The 18,645-nt window shown below is 38.4% G+C and overlaps 1 protein-coding gene across 1 annotated transcript in view; it reads right to left on the bottom strand.

Moving 5' to 3' along the window:
* Positions 1–4,348: 4,348 nt before the first annotated feature.
* Positions 4,349–18,645, bottom strand: part of LRRC63 (leucine rich repeat containing 63) — a 31,058-nt gene continuing 16,761 nt past the window's right edge. Inside the window, exons 5-9 of the mRNA XM_029938463.1 lie at positions 15,279–15,377; positions 14,853–14,989; positions 12,165–12,248; positions 9,478–9,717; positions 4,349–5,032 (exon numbers count right to left, since the gene is read on the bottom strand). Coding sequence (XP_029794323.1) covers positions 4,813–5,032; positions 9,478–9,717; positions 12,165–12,248; positions 14,853–14,989; positions 15,279–15,377 — 780 coding nt within the window. The 3' untranslated portion in view covers positions 4,349–4,812. The remainder of the gene's footprint in view (positions 5,033–9,477; positions 9,718–12,164; positions 12,249–14,852; positions 14,990–15,278; positions 15,378–18,645) is intronic.

Below are 18,645 nucleotides of genomic sequence, written 5' to 3'. Positions count from 1 at the left end.
CAGTCGGTTAAGCCTCCGACTTCGGCTCAGGTCAGATCTCACGTTCGTGGGTTCCAGCCCCGCATCAGGCTCTGTGCTGACAGCTAGCTCGGAGCCTGGAGCCTGCTTCCGGTTCTGTGTTTCCTTCTCTCTCTGCCCCTCCCCCTCTCATGCTCTGTCTCTCTCTGTATCAAAAATAAATAAAACATTAAAAAAATTTTTTTAAAAATTCAATTAAGCACTCTACATCTGGACTGAAAAACGGGAAAAAATAGAGGCCCAAAGAAAGCAATGAAAGGAGGGAGGGAGGGTGAAAGAAAACATGAAAGGCAGGGCAAGTGAAGGAAAGGAAAGGGGGAAAAGGACCTACTTGTTGAGACATTTTGCACCAGGATAATGAACATCTAGAAAGAGAAACATGCACCTGTCTCTATTCTCTGGCCTCTGACACTCCTGGAGTTCTGGATGTCCAGTGGCTTACATTGATCAGTTTCTGAATGTCAACGAGTTCTGGGATAGCATTCCTAAAATAAGCTTTATAGAATGAGATCTCCAGGATGACAGTGTATGGCCGAGATGAGATGAGAAGACAGTAAAGTACATTATGCCCCAAACTGCATCTTTTATTTCTCCAACATCTTGGGGTGGGTCTTCTGACCTCTGCAGACCAGAGAATATCAATGTTAGTGACTGTTGGAATCTTCTGGAGAGAGTGATTATGAAGACTCCTGGAAACCAACCCCAGAGATTCTAAGCTAGTAGGATTGGGGTGGGTCTGAGATTCTGCATTTCCAAGAAGCTTACAAATGAAGTCAATATTGCTTCTATAGAATATGACACAAAAAAATCCTTTAAAAACCTACTGGAATAAGGAAGTTTCTTCTACGTCTAGCTGTGTGCTTACACATGCTTAGAATTTCCCCGGAGGCAAAACAAGAAGCTGGTAGCAATGTTTGCCTCTTGGGAGAACTGGAATCTGAAGGAAGTGAATATGAAAGACTTACTTTTCACTCTGGCCCAAATCTTGTTTGAACTAGGTACAATATATTCGTATTACATATTTAAAACTGAATGAAATAAATCTATTCTATATCCCCCCAATTAAATATAAATGCACATACCTTTTGACCTAGCAACTTCACCTTTAGGGATTGATCTCACAAGCATATTTAAACATGCGCAAATGACGAAGTTATCTGTTGCAAAAATTTTTTTCATAGCAAGAGGTAATAAAAAGTTGAAAGTTCATTTGTACTGAACTGGTAAAAAAAACCTATATACATTTCTCAGTGGAATAATATGCAATCATAAAAAATAATTGATGGTAATAATGTACTGATATGGAGCCCCCTCTGTGATGCAGTATTAAAAGGAAAGGTCCAGAAAGGAGTATATACTGGTGACTATTGTATAGATAGAGGAAAGAAATATATTTACTTACTAGCTTACATGTACATAAAATATCCTGGAAGAATAGACACAGCTTGCTATCACTGTTTCTGAGATGGCAAACGGCAGAGCCCTGGGGTTAAAGAACTTTTAAGATCTACTCTTTTGTATCTTTTGAATCTGAAATTATGTGACTGTATTACCTAATAAATATCTTATTAAGAATACTTGGTAAATATCTTTCTTTGTCAGAAAAAACAAAGCTATCTAATTTTTTAAATGACTAAATGATATTACCTTGTTGGATTTCCATATTTAACCAACAGTCTACTGATAAAAACTTAAAATGTTTCCAATTGATCATGATTATAAGTATCGTCGGACATATATTTGCACCCAAATGCAAGTATTCTTAAGTAATAACATCTTATAATTATGATGAAAAATATATGTGCATTTAATTTTGGTACAGCTATTTAAATATTTAGTTCACATTTTTGTTATTGTTATTTGTTGTTTTTTAATGCGTATACATTTTTGAGAGAGAGCGAGAGCAGGGGAGTGGAAGAGGGAGACAAAGGATCTGAAGCAGGCTGTATGCTGACAGCAGAGAGCCCAAGAGGGGCTTGAACTCACAAACAGGGAGTTCATGACCTGAGGAAGGCGGTCACTCAGCTGACTGAGTCACTCATGTGCCCTTTATTGTTATTTGTAACAGCTTATGGGATATTAGGAATTTTAGAAGTCTCTGATAGTTCTAGATTTTAACTGCCTAAAACATTTTTCCTTCCCTCAGTTTTCAGTTCCGGGCTCTTTTTTGGGGAGATCTATTTCATGTGTTTTGGGAGGAGCTAATTCCCACTTTCCCAGTTCCAGAAACGGGCATGTGACTTGTCCTGGCCAATCAGAGTATTCCATCCACGAGGCTACAATGCTTTGTCGATATTTGAACACGTGACGCAAGCTGAGCCAATGAAAATCACTCCTAATATGTTGTAGTGAAATGCTTGGGATAGATAGTGTACTTTTCCCTGAGGTGCCTGACATTTTAGTATATGAACCTGAAATCCTTAGTAGCTATCCTTGCCACCTGGAAATGAGGCAAACTTAAAAGATAAATGTTGCTAAGAGATGATAGATGGATAGATGGACAGGTGGATGGATGCATGGACATATAGATAGAAAAATAGATAATGCCTTCTTGACACAGTTTGAGTTCCCAAATTGGCTGCCCCTGAAGATGTGTACACGCATGCACAAACACACATACACACAAATACTAATACATTTCCTTCAAGTGGGTTTCTGTCATTTACAGTCAAGATTCCATGGCTGCTAGCCTAGCTCTGTGTCAGTCATGTGTATTACAGGTGTTTTCCCATGTGTTTCTTGTCTTTTGACCTTGTTTATGATGATTTGACAGTACAGAAATATAAAACTTTTTTGACATAGTGAATCTGTTCATCTTTTCTTTTGGGTTTCATTTCCTGCTTAAAAAAGATCCTTCACATTCTAATTTTTAAGACCCTATTTATCCATTTATACTTTCAAATTAGACCTTTAGGAATCCAGAAATTAATTGTCGTGTGAGGTGTGAGGAAATAATTCCATTTTAAAAAGAAAGTAATATGTAAGTGTGCACATATACACATACACATGTCAAAAGGGTTATCTCTAATTTTCACTAGATGATGTAACAAGGAGAACTTATTTGTGTAATAAATATGTCTGAGATCACTTAGATTCAAGGTTTACACTAATCATGAGGAAATAACAAGATTGGGCTCTAAGCTCATATTTGTCAAAATGTCATGTACATTTATTTTTCTGCAACATCTCTAAGATATTGTAATTTCCCTGGAAACCTACTCTTTCTTTCCTATCTCAGTTTATTTCATCCTCTATCTCCATGTGATATCACTCTGTTACTCAAAGCAAAAATCAACATTGTTTAAATTAATGTACTTTTTCCTCCCAGAAATATTTCAAGGACAAAGGTAACTATTAATTGACTATATGTCACTAGGATTTAATCTTATTTTTGTCTTGTTTTATAATCATGTATATGTTACATTTTAATACATTTGTTATTAAGCTATAAATATCCCTGTCTAGATTACATGTGTGATATGGTAGTTACTTCTGTGTAAATAATTTCATTCTTTTGCTGGTGAATATGGTGTATACTTCTCAAGCGTGGGTTCTTATTTCTGCTTAAAATGAAACTGAGACTCAAGGAGATGAATATAAGTATCTCAATTTATTGAAATCAACAGAAAAAATATTTTGCCTGGTTTATTTTGTCTTTGATTTAAATGTTACTAAGTGAAACACACACCTGATGTGATGTGAATTTTCTGACATTCTCTAAAGATAAGATACCTGTATAAATTTCAAACATGTGATTTCATCAAGTTTCATCATTAACAATGGCATTTTGGATACACATAAAACTAAGCCACATATGAAACAATTCTGTGCTGTCCTGATACTCACTTGCTTGTTGTATCAAAATGCTCTTACCAAACACTAATTCTTAAAGCCTCAAGTTCTACTGTAGGCATATGTTGCTTTACAACATAATTTTGTAAGTGTTAACTTTATTTTCTTGCCGGGCTATCTTTTTTTTTTTTTTAGTGTTTATTTATTTTTGAGAGAAAGAGAGACACATAGAGACAGAGACAAAGCATGAACGGGGGAAGGGCAGAGAGAGAGACACACACACAGAATCCAAGCAGGCTCCAGGCTCTGAGCTGTCAGCACAGAGCCTGATGTGTGCCTTGAACTCATGAACCATGATATCATGACCTGAGCCGAAGTCGGATGCTTAACCAACTGAGCCACCCAGGCACCCCAATTGCCAAGCTATCTTTGAAGGCCCTGTGAATGCTAGCCCTGGCCTATGAAATCAGGCTTTATGAGATGAAGGTCAAGATAACTGAGCGATTGTAAACCTAAGTAATGAATTCAAACAACTAAATTTAGGACTGGAATGAATCTTTTATTCTTAAAACAATCCACAATTGAGATGATTGGCACTGGACAGATTTCTAGAAAAATTCACAAACAGGATTCAGAGAGAACTTGGGTACATGGCTTTGAACCCATATGAGGCACAAATCCCACTGATGACTTTGAAATGCTATCATCACTTGGAATAGATGCACAAAAATGCCACTTGTAAGATAAATCCTTTTGTGCAAAGGATTCTATCATTTCAGCTTTACAGCAAACATGTGATAAAAGAAATTTCTAGATCTTCATTGAAATCCAAAGACCTTTACTAATCTTCCTAAAGTAATTATTCTTCAACAATTCCCTAACAGTCACAAAGTTTCAAAAGGAGCTGGGATTACAAAGATGAGTCACAGAAGACAGAACCTGTACTCTCAAAGAAATGAATCACTACATACATAAACTTTAATGGCTCTTAAAGTGGGACACCTAAATTATGGTAGGACTTCTCAACTCAGAATTTAGAGCTGTTCTTTTGTTGGGAACGTTCTTTAAAATGAAATTGCTTTCCTTTACTTTTCTATAGCAGTAAGAAGAACAGACATGATACAAAACAGGAAGGTATGTTGCTCCAAAAATATCACAGGATTGGATAACTCGAAAACCTTCACCAAACATGGGACCTTGACACCATTCGCATCTAGATGGGCTGCAGGGGAGATAACATAAAATAAATATTTAGTAAATATTTACTAAAGAAAGGACATCTTGCTTGATGCTGTGCAAAGTAGTTTAAAGTAGGACCTTTATCATTATTGATTTTACCATCTAATTAAGGAGCTAAAACATACAGAAGTAAAAATTAAATGCTAAAAAATAGATACATGTATATAAAACAATCCTAGTTTTCTAAAACAAAAAGGTCTAGATGTATAGCAAGAAAACACTCTAAGGATAGACTACAGATAGAAAACAGTACTTATTCTTGGTCAGTATGGTCACAGGACATTTTAAATGTCTTTCTAAAGTTTTTCTGTGGTTTCCAAATTTTCTATAAGAACTACGTATTATTTTTAGAATTCGAAAATAAAGATATCATTTTTAAAATAAAGGCACTACCATAACTTGATATAGGATTAGTGTCTGCATGTATTTTTAGATGCTCACAAATCAGTTAAAAAAAAAAAAGGCCGTCAACCCATTATCCCATTTGCATGAACAGACTCTTCACAGAAGAAGAAACTTGAAGGTCGAGAGCACGAGAGCACACTGAGAAGCCTAGCTTCTCAACCTCAGTCGCCATCGGAGACTATGGATCCCATTTTGTAATCATCTGATCGGCCCAATGGAAAAGTCTGCCCGCAGGAAGTTTGGTGTGGATGAGAACCATGGGCGGCCGGCGGCGGGGGGGGGGGGTGTGCACTCAGACTTTCTTGGTGGTGTAGACATCGATATGATTTACCAATTTTAAATTTAAGAAATAAAAAATTGATATAAAAATGTATACATGTTAATTTTTATGCATGTATAAAATCTCAAAAGAGTTAACAGGATGTCTCGGACAACTTTTTATGGCGGCCATTTTGTTTTGCTCCATGTTAAGGCAGATTCTGAAGACCTAAAGTTCTGTTTCAAGGGGTAAGCAGGATAGTGTCAAAATGTCTTCCACAAAGCTTTCGCCAACTTACAGTGCCACATGATAATCCAGTTTGGGGACATCCAAAGCCAACATTAAATGTCAATCTTCTTAACCGTGATTAAATAGGTAACAAAAAAACCTATTGTTGGTATGCGGTATCTCAGTTCCTTGATTACCAGGAAGAGTTAAAGTTCTTCATGCTTATCAGCTCTCTGTATCCTCGTTAATGAATGATACTTGTTATTGGTTATATCTTTTCTTATTGATTTGTGACAGACATACATATGTTTCAACGGCTATATGCCTTGTAATATCAGTGGCTTGTCTCTTAATTTTATAGGTATCCTATTACACTTTTGTCAAATTTATAAAATTTGGCTTTACTGTTTCTATTTTTGTTTGGTTTAAGGCATCTTCCCCTATCATGAAATCATACAGATTAGTCTCCTCTACTTGCTTGTAAAGGCTTTAAAGTTTTGTTTTTCGTATTTACATTATTAATACAACTGGAACTGATTTTGCATATGATAGGGACAGACACATTGCAAGAAATCTAATGATGCATTTTCCCCTTGGAGATGAACAAATATCTCAGCATTATTTATTGAAAAGTCTCTCCTCTCCCTACTGATGCACAGTGCCATTTTGCCCCAATGCCAAGCTTTCGCACATGCAGGAGGACGTAACTGGACTAGGTAGTCTCTTCCATTGGTTAATTTGTCTTTCGTTGCACATAACGCCAGCTGTGTTTTTCTGACTCTGACTTTATAATAAGTGTTCATATCTGACCAGGTAAAAACCAACGAGGACCTTCATGTTAATATTTTTTATTTTCAGGCTTGCCTTAGCTATTTTGGAGTCTCTTCTCTTCCTTACACATTTTATAGACAGCTTATCAAGTTTCTCAAGAGATTCTGTTGCGATTTTGACCAGAAATACATTGAACATACAGCTCTACTTGGGGAGAACGAATATATTTTTGGTGTTGGATCATATTATCTGAATTTGTATTTATTTCATTCAAGCTTCTTTATTTTTCTGTCATTTTAAGTTTTCTCTCTGTAAATACCATACACATATTTCACTTGATATATTTCTAGGTACATTATGTTTCTTTATAAAAAGTATTACTTAAATATTACATCTCTATTTTTTTTTGATGTCTAGTTTTGATTATAGCTTCTTTTTAACACCACATGATAGACATTGTTGTTATTATTATTTCCTAGATCCTAGAGATCATGTTTGTTTATCCACGTATTTCCAATTTCTTTTCCCTCCATTCCTTTTTACATCTCAGAACTTGCTTCTGGAGTCATTTTCCTTTCTCCTGATGTGCATCCTTTGCAAGTTGCTTTAGTGAAAATCTAGGGGGAGTAAATTCTCTATTTTATTTTCTCTGAAATGCCATTGTTTCTCCTTTGTTCTTGCAGGTTAGCTGTGCTGGGCAAAGTATCATGTTTTCAGTTATTGTTACACTGTTGCTAGCGGTTGACTTTTTATTCTTAATAAGTGGCCTTTTCCCCTTTACCTGATTTTAAAAGTCTTTGCCTTTGTCTTTGGTGTCTAGAAGGTGTGTTACTTACTTTCATTACTTCTGAAAATTCACAGAACTCTCTGGGACTCTACTTCTGTGTTAGGGTATGTATTAATATCTCTTTACCTCCTGTCTGCATAGACACAATACTCCTCAGATCCCCCTGCATGTCTGTATAATAGCCTATTTAACCCATGCACTGAGTTAATTTCCACTGTTACACTTTTAGTTTCTAGAATTTCATTTCATTTAAATTTTCTTTTTCAGGAGCACCTGGGTGGCTCAGTTGGTTAAACCTTTGACTTGGGCTCAGGTCATGACCTGAGTTCGAGCCCTGCAGGGACTCTGGACAGCCCAGAGCCTGGAGCCTGTTTCAGATTCTGTGTCTTAACCCACCCCCGTCCCTCGCCCGCTCACTCTCTGCCTCTCTCTCTCTCAAAATAAAATAAAGACATAAAAACAAATTTTTTAAAAAAGTAAATAAATAGGTATGCCTGGGTGGGTGGCTCGGTTGGTTGAGCGGCTGACTGGCTCGGGTCATGATCTCACGGTTCAGTTCCTGGGTTTGAGCCCTGCATTGGGCTCTGTACTGACAGCTGGGAGCCTGCAGCCTGCTTTGGATCCTGTGTCCCCCTCTCTCTCTGCCCCTCTCCTGCTCACGCTCTCTCTCTCCCTCTCTCAAAAATAAGCAAACACACGTGCGAAAATGTTTAAATAAATAATAAATAAAATGAAATTTCTTTTTCGTATGTGCTTGCCCATAATTGGTGGTCTTTTATTTCTTGACCATTTTTAAAATTGAAATGACATTTTATTACTTTAAACCCTTATAATGGGTATTTCATATTCTGGAAAGTTCTAATATCTTGGATCCTCGGAGATTTGTACCTGTTGAGTGATTTTGCTGACTTTTACTCTTGCTGGCTCATTTCCTTGTGTATTTGGATATTTCTTTAAATTATGAGATAATGTTCAATTTAACTTAATTTTCTGGAATCTCCAGGGCTAAACTGAGGGTTTTTCTGTCAAAAACATTTGTTCAGCTGGAAAAAAGGTATTTACTGCTTGGGGACACGGAGCCCGCTCTTGGATACAGATTTGAGGAATGTCAGGTTCAGCTCCACTACTTTGTGGTGAATTCAAATTGTTACTCACTAGTTTGGTTTATTTCTTTAGAAAACTTTTTATATTTTGAGATTTTTCTTAATTTTTCATGTGAAGTTGAATCTCATGAGCACTGACATCTCAATGCACTAAAATGGAACTTTGGGTCCTGGTCCCTTTTTATTGGTAGTTTCTTAATCACTTTCTTCAATTGCTTGGTAGACTACTCATCTGTTTAGGCTTCCTGCCTTTTATATTGGTAATTTATATATTCCTAGAAAATTTTACTTAAGCATACAACAAATATTTGTTAAATCAATAATATAAGCACTGATGAGTGTAAAAACAGATTTACACTACCTGCAGGAAATAAGAGATAAGCGGAGTGGACTGCCAGTGCATGGGGTTTAAAAACCCAAGTTCTGAGATGAGGCGATGATCCTCACACTGGCCACTGATCCCTGAGGAGGAGGAGCTGCTCTAAATATGTCTGGTCTCTTCCTGGTCTCTCGGAAGCTAGAGTATAAGCATTTCCTTGCATAGTGTGCCTGGGACCAAAGAATCCTTTCTTGGAAGGACCCACTTCTATGTCCTTAGGAATTCACAGAAAAGATTAACACTACAACAATGTTGCCAGCTACACCTCAGTAATTTGTAACTCACACTGGAATTAAGTAGTAACAATAATATTAGCAAACGTCGGAATTCAGACTCCATTGTGGTGCCCAAAGAGCCAGAAGGAGAAAGGTGATGCATTTTATGCATGTCTGAGGGTGTGGGGTGGTGTGTGTGCTAAGAGTAGGACTGTTTATTGAATAACATTTTAAATGCATAAGGGTGTATTTTTCTTAAAAGGGCTTCAGAATTTGCTCACCATTCTAGCAGCTTCTGAATTTCCACTGGGATCACTTCGTAGTGTTTATGTAGATTATTTTTTAAAAAGAACAAAGAAGAAAGATGTGTAAGACACGGGGGGCTATTCAAAGAATTCTCTTTCCAAAAAGTAGGGTGAGTGAAAGTATTCTCAAACTGGAGTTTTTTCAGGTTAAGCTTCAAAATTGCAGGTGGAAAAGTAGTCAGCTCGGTCCCATCAACATTCAGTTTTTCAAGTAGTCTGCAAATAAGGGAAACCAAATTTAAAAGGTATTTATCCAATTTATAACACTGAAGTAAAATTCTGTCCGAATGTTCCTGAAAATTAGCATCACACTTAGCGAGAAAATACAAGTGTGGAAGTATTTCCTTAGAATCAGAGAATTAAAAAGCAACTGAAAGGCATATTATTATGCCATTAAGTGCGTTTGTGTGAATAGCAGAGTTAAAGCATATGTTTTTGGTCTTTGCAACATGTCATTATGGGAAAAGAAATAATACAATACAATGATACAGAGAAAGAATATATTTTCATTGACAAATTGAACATCAGTACCTATTTTCTCATACAAGCCTACTCAGAACAGTGAAATTAGCACCGTCCCACGGATCACGTGCTGTGTTGCTCATGGACTTCTCATCCCGAGTCCCCTTGGTTTTACTGTGTTCGTGATCCTGACAGTCCCGATTTCCTTGTTGAAAGAGACTCGATGCTACTGGCTTTCTCATTTATACTACTTGTCGTGATGATGTGTTTTACAGTCACTCATCTCCTTTCTGGTGAGTGCTGGAGACAGGCAGGAAAGTATCTGTCTATGAGGGCCACATAGAAACAAATCAAAGGCTGGTCCAACTTGTCCAATGTACTGGGAGAGAAGAGGTTGAAAGGAGGACTTGTGAAACGAGGGGCGGGGAGCTCTGGAGATTCACGTGCAGCCTAGTTTCTCCTCCACACACATTCTTCAGTTCTGACTCCGGCTCACCATACTTAAATGTGATCAGGGCGCCTGGGTGGTGCAGTCAGATGAGCATCTGAGTCTTGATTTCGGTTCAGGTCATGATCCCAGAAGGTGGTGGAGACAGAGCCACGCGTCAGGCTCCAGACTCATGAGATTCTCTTTCTACCCCCCCCTGCCCCTCTTCCCTACTGCGCTCTCTGGAAAAAAAAAATTAAACATGGTCAAAAAAGGGATTTAAAACAATGAGGCTAGGAAGAGCCATCAATGGTCTTCATTCCTCAGCCACAGTTTGACTACTGTCACTGTACCTTCGCTCTGGTTCCCCAGGAGGGAGTGGCATGGTCACTTTTCTCCCTCTACACCAAACACAAGCCTCGGGGCCAGCAGCAGAGAGCCCAATGGACACGGATAATAAGTGCGGTGTCCTCTCGGGAAATGCCAGCGAGGGTCCCCAGACGCCCCTGGGGGAGGCTGCCCTGCCTGAGTTCTTTACCGTAGAGGCGCCACCAGATGGAGTTCCTCTTTCCTCTCTGCGAGTTCCGGGCACTTTGAGAGGCTAAGCAATCTTCAAAGCTCTAAGAGCTCCACGGTGAGGTGGCCTTTGTAGCCGTGCGCCCCACGGAGCCGACACCTCGTCCTGTCACACGCTGGCCGTCTGAAGGGCGCTCTGAGACCGCCTTCGGCCCGAGCAAAAGGCAGAGCAACCAGGAGAGAAAAAAGAGCAAACACACAGCAGCGATCCTGAGGCGCTCACACTCTGTGGAGGCGCAGAAGTTGGGGTGGGGGTAGAACTCCATAAAATTCACTTAATAAGATGCACGCGCGCACACACACACACACACACACTCTTGAACCCAAACCTATGATTTATAAAACTAAAGAATTCAGTGGATGAACTGAAGAACATGGTCTTCAGAAAGATCTGAATTAGAGGCAAAGACAAAGTAGAAGAAGTAACTCAACAGAGCAAAAATATGAAGAAAAATCATGTGAAAAAATATATAGATGCCACAGAAGATAGAACCCAGAGACCTAACAGATAAATAGTAGGTGTTGTAGGAAGACAAAATGAAACCAGAAGGAGGAGAAGATGCGATGGTTAAACACATTTCTTCAGCTGAAAATGAAAAACTTTAAGATGGTGGTTAAAAGAGTTCATTGAGTTCCGGAAAAGCCAGATGTGATGTTGGGATTTACAAGAAATATGTATTTGGTCTTTATCCATAGTTCCTAGCTCACAACTCCCAAAACCCTTGAAATGTCCTGAGCAGTAAGAACAATGGGAACATCTTTTGTTATTTTTGGTCTCTTATCCTTGGTATTATTGCCAAGCAGCGGGGGGTGTCCCTGGTATTAAGATTCCACTGTGTATATGTATATCCTTACCCAAAATAAACAAGACTGGTGAGAACACAGGTGCACACACAGAAAAATGAACAAACTTACCTTGTCATTCTATTAAGCAGCCATCAGTACGGCTTTTAACCGAGCCACCCAGGCGCCCCAATCAGCACAGCTTTTAAACAATCACTGAAAATGTTATATCTTGAAATGTTATGTCTTTAAAATACCAATTATTCAAATTATGTTTTTGTAAACTTTATGCTTTCACATATTATGTTTTATGGCTATTAAATATATGAAAGAACTCAGTTTTCTCCTACACAATCATTACCAAAAATACCCCTATAGGGCATATGACCGTGTATACTCACTACATCCAAAATACCTGAGTTTCTGGATTTCGTTTGAAATAGAAGCAATACTATTGTAGGAAATATCAAGTTCCTCAAGATAGGTCAAAGAAAACAACCTTAAATAGAAAAAGAAAATGAAATTTAAAATGATTACATGTTTGTATTACTGGGCGTGATTAAAGAACTAAATATTTAAGTAAATAGGTAGAAGTATAGAGAAACTCTATTTTTCTAAGATCTTGAAATTTATGGTCTTCTTTTCATTATAGGTGGCGTAATTACAATCAAAGTTCCTATAAGAATCCATTTATCCTTTAAGACTGCTTTGAAGTGTTCAGAGTGGATAAAGCTCCACACAGAAAAGCCACCTGAGAAATTTCTAACACACTTGGATATGCTATTTTCTTGGTTGCTGTGTTAGTTTCCTAGAGCTGATGTAGTAAGTGACCACAGCCAGGTGGCGGGGAGCAATGGACATTTACACTCTCACAGTTCCGGAGGCCAGAGGTCCGAAATCAGGGAGGCAGCAGAGTTGGTTCTTTCTAGAGGCTGTGAGGACCCCCAGGTAGGCTTTGGGATGGAAAAGACAAGAACCAAAAAAGAAAGAGGAAAAAAAAACGAAAACGAAAGGAGAGAGACACATTTTGGTGATGTCGTTACCCCTTAAATGAACAATGAAAACATATTTCATGAGCAAATGCTATCTCAAAGCTTTGAAGAAAAGAAGAGACCTTTTGGGTTTTTGAAATGATGTATTATCTTTATTTTACAAGAAAACTAAATAGACAAAGGGCTTTCCGTGGTTACAAAACTTCAACCATTTAACCTGAGAGAGTTGATTACACCTTTACGTTGTATAATCAAGGACATAACTATAACTCCAGGAGCCTAAAGGCATAGCTAGAGTGAGAACCCCGTTCTTTGTGCCTCCAGAACTGGGCCTTTCCTACCTGCTTTTGCTTTATACCAGATGCCCTAAGCAGCTCAAAGCAAAATTGTAGCAACAAAAATTTAGGCCTCGGGGAATTTGTGCTGTGCTGTCAATCTTCCCCTGATATACATACATGACCTGTTATCTAATAAAAAAAATACACGACTTTACTTTAGAAACACTAATATTATTGAGAAATAGCTCCTTAAAACTTTTTGATTATAACCAATAGTTAGTTAACCAATATTTCAAACTAATTTGTTTAATCTCTAAATAGTGAACAACGTTGACCCTCTATTTATGAACGAGTTGTAGTTGCTTTAAGAATTTTTATATTTTGGGGCGCCTGGGTGGCCCAGTCAGTTAAGCACTGGACTTGGGTTCAGGTCATGATCTCTCAGTCCATGAGTCTGAGCCCCGCATTGGGCTCTGTGCTGACAGCTCAGAGCCTGGAGCCTGCTTCAGATTCTGTGTCTCCCTCTCTCTCTGCCCCTCCCCCACTTGTGCCTCTCCTCTTTCTTTCTCTCTCTCTCTCTCTCTCTCAAAAATAAATAAACATTTAAAAAAGAAGTTTTACATTTTGTTTACTTAAAACATTTTTTTAATGTTTATTTATTTTTGAGAGACAGAGACAGAGTGAGCTGGGGAGGGGCATCTATCTATCTTTCTATCTACACACACACACACACACACACACACACACACACACACAGAAATAATTATAGATCTGTGTGTAGACACAGATTAGTATACACACATATATTACTTAGTTCTGTTCACAGGGAGTGTCTAGAAGCAAGTTGTCCCAATAGCAATGGGACATCTGACACTCAGATCTCAAGTTTTAAACAGGATCTTTCAATAAAAAGAAAGCAGGGTTTCCTTAGAGAAATAGCTGTTTCTAGTATCAAGGCAGAGAAAATGCAATTTATGTTACTGTTGAAAAATACAGATGATTTAAACAGAAATGAAATACACAAAATGCAGTATTCTTACTTAGTGTTTTAAATGGCTGAATAATTATATAGTTTGTGAATGTAGAATTTGTTGGATTGTTAGTTACAAACAATGCTGGGCGAACAATTTTATAAATGAATTTTGATGCAGTCCCTTAATTACTGTGAGAATCGTCTTTACAAAATGTTGTTCAACTATTTACGAGCCCCTGTCCCTTTGCCCTTAACTCACGTTCAGTTTGCTAAACTCTAACTGGAAGACGTATCTTGTTTTGTATTTGGTTACGATTTTGGTTTAAAATTTTCATTAGGGGTTAAATAATTACCTGTCCATACATATGTGGGGGGGGGGAAACTCATCTCTTTTATACCCAAACATTCCTATTACAGAACCTTAGGTATTATCCTAGCTAATTTCTTAGTTTATATATTAGGAAATTGAGACCAAGAAGCTTAAGTGACTTTCTCCAGATAAAACAGATCATTACCGATTTTGAGGTTAAAAGTCTAGATTTCTTAATTCCATATTCAGCCTTTCCAAAAAAGGCTGTCAAGGGATAAGAGCTTCTTTATATGGTATGTGTTCGTTTAATCCATACTCAAATAATGGATCTCTAGATGTGCACTCGCTAGCCTTGGCCCCATAAGAATTGGCGTCTATGTAGCTGGTAGGATCACTTTTAACACAATAATAAGAAGCAAATCAGTGAATCAGAACAAAATACGAATTATTCGATGGCTGATACATTGCCAGCAGCCTTCAAAAGGAAAATTGATCTCTTTCTAAATATAAACTTTTTTCTGTGTTTATAGTTTCAGGCTACCGACCTTACCCAGGTGGAAGAGTAGTAATCAAGTTAAAGGCAATGCTGAAAACTCTAAGGAACTTAAGTTGTTGAATTTCGGAAGGGATTTCTTTGATTGGATTATTTCTCAGGAACAGTAGTTGTAAATTTTTAAGGCAAAATATCTGAGAAACAGAAAAGAGAAACAAAAATGAGTGGCATGGTAAAGTGTACAGATCTCTCTTGATTTGTTACATTTTGTAAGCCCTTTGAACTAATGTAGTAGAATCAGCAAAGGAACATTAATTGGCTGTATCATTATCTCTTCTTTCACTCTTTTCCAGGGTATCATAAGTGTCTATTTTTTGTTATGATTATTATTAATAAGACATTATTCTTGAAAAGACAGTAAAATAAAAAGTAAAATTAAAAATAAATTACTGCAATATATACCAATGATAAAAATGGACTCACTTCTGTGGGAAATTCACTGATATCATTAAAGGATAAGTTAAGATATATCAGTTGGGAAGCCAAAGGTGTTAAGTCTGGACAATTCAAGATAAAAAAACCCTAAAAGAAAGCGACAAGATTTTAGAGGTTAATTAATAATGAACAGAATATTGTATATAAAAGTAAAAAAAAAATGAGCACAAAATCTGAGTGACAGTGTTTATCACAATATACTAACAAGCCTATGTTCATCTTCCATTCATTTATTTTAGTCTGTCATAATAATAATTTCTCAATTATGTAAAGGATAGAAACAAAATAAAAACACTGTTAAGTATTCATGTATGTAATAATTCATGTAAGTTATGTGTGTGACAGGACTTATTTTCATAATTCATGAAATTATAAATTTACAATTTCAAAATTAAATGTCCACTACATGCTGAAAAGTTAGTAAATATAATTTACATGGAATTATATCTTTTATTTTTTTCATATTTCTCCTTTTTCTCTCTTCTCTTGCTATTAACCTAACATCTATCTAAAATTACTTGCTTAAATATGCTAATTCTGATTGAAGAAAACAACGTCCTGTTATGAACTAAATGTGTTCCCTCATATCCATATGTAAAAGCCCCAATCTCCAAAGGGATGGCATTTAGGGGTGAGGCCTTTGTGAGGGAATTAGGGTTATGTGAGGTCTTAAGGGTGGGGCTCTTATAACGAGGTTAGTGCCCTTATAAGAAGAAGAGGGGACCAGCACTCTGTCTTTCTACCATGTGAGGGTACAGGAAGAAAACTGCTGTGAGCAAGAGACCTCGAACCAGGAACCGAATCTGCTGGCACCTCCATGTCGGTGCTCCTTCCCGGCTGCCAGAAGTGTGACAAATGAACATTTGTTGTTTAAGTCCTTCAGGTCTCTGGTATTTTGTCAAAGCAGCCGGAACTGATTAAGACAGGCCTGCTGCCCGCAGTATCCTTAATGCGCCAGGAAAGTGGAAACATTTGTTTCTTAAGGATCCTAGACTCGTTAATGGGCACCAGACTGAACTGAGGAACTCCATTACTCAGCTTGTAAGGAAGGGAGCCGTTGCTGTAGTGTGTTAGGCTATGCCACATAGTGTATAGGGATGAAGAGATTCATGGCTAAAGAATCTTATGTTGACAGTGCTGGTTTCAAGACCAAACTTCCTTCCTTTCCTCCTCCCTTCCTCCCTTCCTTCCTTCCTTCCTTCCTTTCTATTTTTATTTGTTATAGAAAGAGCACCAGCTGGGGAGCAGAGCACCAGCCTGCGTGAGGTTCCATACCCAGCACAGGGCCCATGGAGGGACTTGATCTCACAACTGTGAGATCACGACCTGCCAAAATCAAGTGTCAGAAGCTTCACTGACTGAGCCACCCGGGCACTCCTAGATGGACCTTTTATTAAAGTATTACTCTTTGTAAATGTGTATATAGACCAAAAAAAGTAGGTGTTCTTTTTTCCTGTCATTAAACACTTCTCTCTGTGGAACTGGTGGTACACTTACATGGCACAAATGTATCTGTCATAGTTTCTAATCCCTCCACTTGCTGTGCTCAGACAACCTGCACCTTTACATTCCTTCTGCCTGGAAAGTTCTTCCCTCATTTAGTTCCATGAACCTTCTTCTCACTTCATCAGTGGCCTGCGTATAGTCAGCTGTCAGCTCACAAGTCATCTGACCAGAGAGGCCTTCCCTAACCAACCTATGATAAATAGTGACCTCCCACACCAATGCTCTCTCAGTGACTCTCTGTCCCTGTCACTTGCTTTATCTTTCTTCATAATTCTTATTATCACAGGACAGACTATGTACAAATATATGTATGATCTCACCCCACTAACGTATATGCTCCATGAAATAGGCATTCTCTTCTGCTTTGCGAAAGAGATGTGAGATGGCGAGATGTATAGTTTACCACTGGCACATGGTGGGTTCTTAATAAATATTGGCGGAATGAGTGACTATCCAGAGCCTTCATACTGCCTCATGTAATCCCAGGGACCTTCACTGTGGATGTACCATGAGGCCTGCCCACCACAGGCACCCTGGGGCTCTCTTTTACCTTCCCATCGTAAACCCTGTTTGCTGTGGTAATCATGAAAGGGATGTGAAAAATTAAATAGCACTAAGAATGTGGAGCTTTCCCAATCTCCTGACCTGCTCTAGCAACCTTCAAGTACTTACTACTGAGTCTGTATTAGACTGTTCAGTACACTTGTTTTGTGTAAATTTTGTTCACATAAAATCTACTTCTTTTAATAAGGTCCTGAAATAAATAAGGAATTATGACTTTTGGTTCATTTGTAGCACCCCCACAGAATGCTGGATTCTACTCCAGAGTCAAATATTTTTAAAAATAAAATTAATGGTCATGAAAATAAGTTTTTTCTTGACTAGCTTCACCCAACTCTTTAAAAGCTACATTCTTTCTCCATGTGAAGCAAGGATTTGCAAACCACACTTTGCCAATTGTTTTTCTAAATAAAGTTTTACTGGAACACAGCCGTGTATTAAGTATTATATACATTGCTGCTTTTGCACTACTAAACAGAGTTGAATTTGTGACAGAGACCATGCAACCCTCAAATCCTAAGGTTTTACTATCCGGCCCTTTACAGAAAAATCTTGCCAACCTCTAATTTAAAGCAATTCACTCCAGGAGCATCTGGGTGGCGCAGCTGGTTAAGTGTCTGACTCTTGATCCTGGCTCATGTCATAATCTTGGTATGAAAGGGCTGAAAGGCTACAGCCTTAGGAAAATAGGTTAACAGGAAAGCTCTATAAAGATTGAAGCTCAGATGGAAATAAAGAGCTTTTGAAGCTTCTGGTCCAAGATGGCAATGCAGAAACTCCCTGAACTCACCTCCTCCATGCGCACACCCAGTCTATACCTGCCCATGGAGCAGTTCCTCCCAAGAACTGAGGGCTGACTGAACAGTTTCTGCACAAGGAAGGATAGAGGGACCATCTAGAGAACATTAGAGGAGATGGGAATACCCTGAGGAAGGGAACCCTCACCCACCACTCACTGCAGGAGGGACCAGGAGCAGAGGCACAGAGAAAAAGCCTTGGTTTAAGGGAGCAACTAGAATGAAAAGAAACCAGCCCTAGGACCCTGGTAAACCATGGGAGAGCCACTGGAATTCTGGAACTCTCTCGGGGTTTGTGGAGCTGGTAAGCGCCATTGGTTATTGCTCCCCCTCCACCCCTAGAGTGCAGATATGAGGGGGTCCTGCGTGTGGCCCCAGGGCCCTGGCCCACAGCAGCCTCAGGTTCCCTGGGACACAGAGAAGAAGCTGTGGTTTAAAAGAGCAACTAGAATATAAAAGCTGCAGCCCTAGAACTTTGTCAACTGGAGGGG

This window comes from Suricata suricatta, chromosome 4, assembly GCF_006229205.1.
Source record: "Suricata suricatta isolate VVHF042 chromosome 4, meerkat_22Aug2017_6uvM2_HiC, whole genome shotgun sequence".
NCBI lineage: Eukaryota > Metazoa > Chordata > Mammalia > Carnivora > Herpestidae > Suricata > Suricata suricatta.
This window is presented reverse-complemented; position numbering and strand designations above follow the sequence as displayed.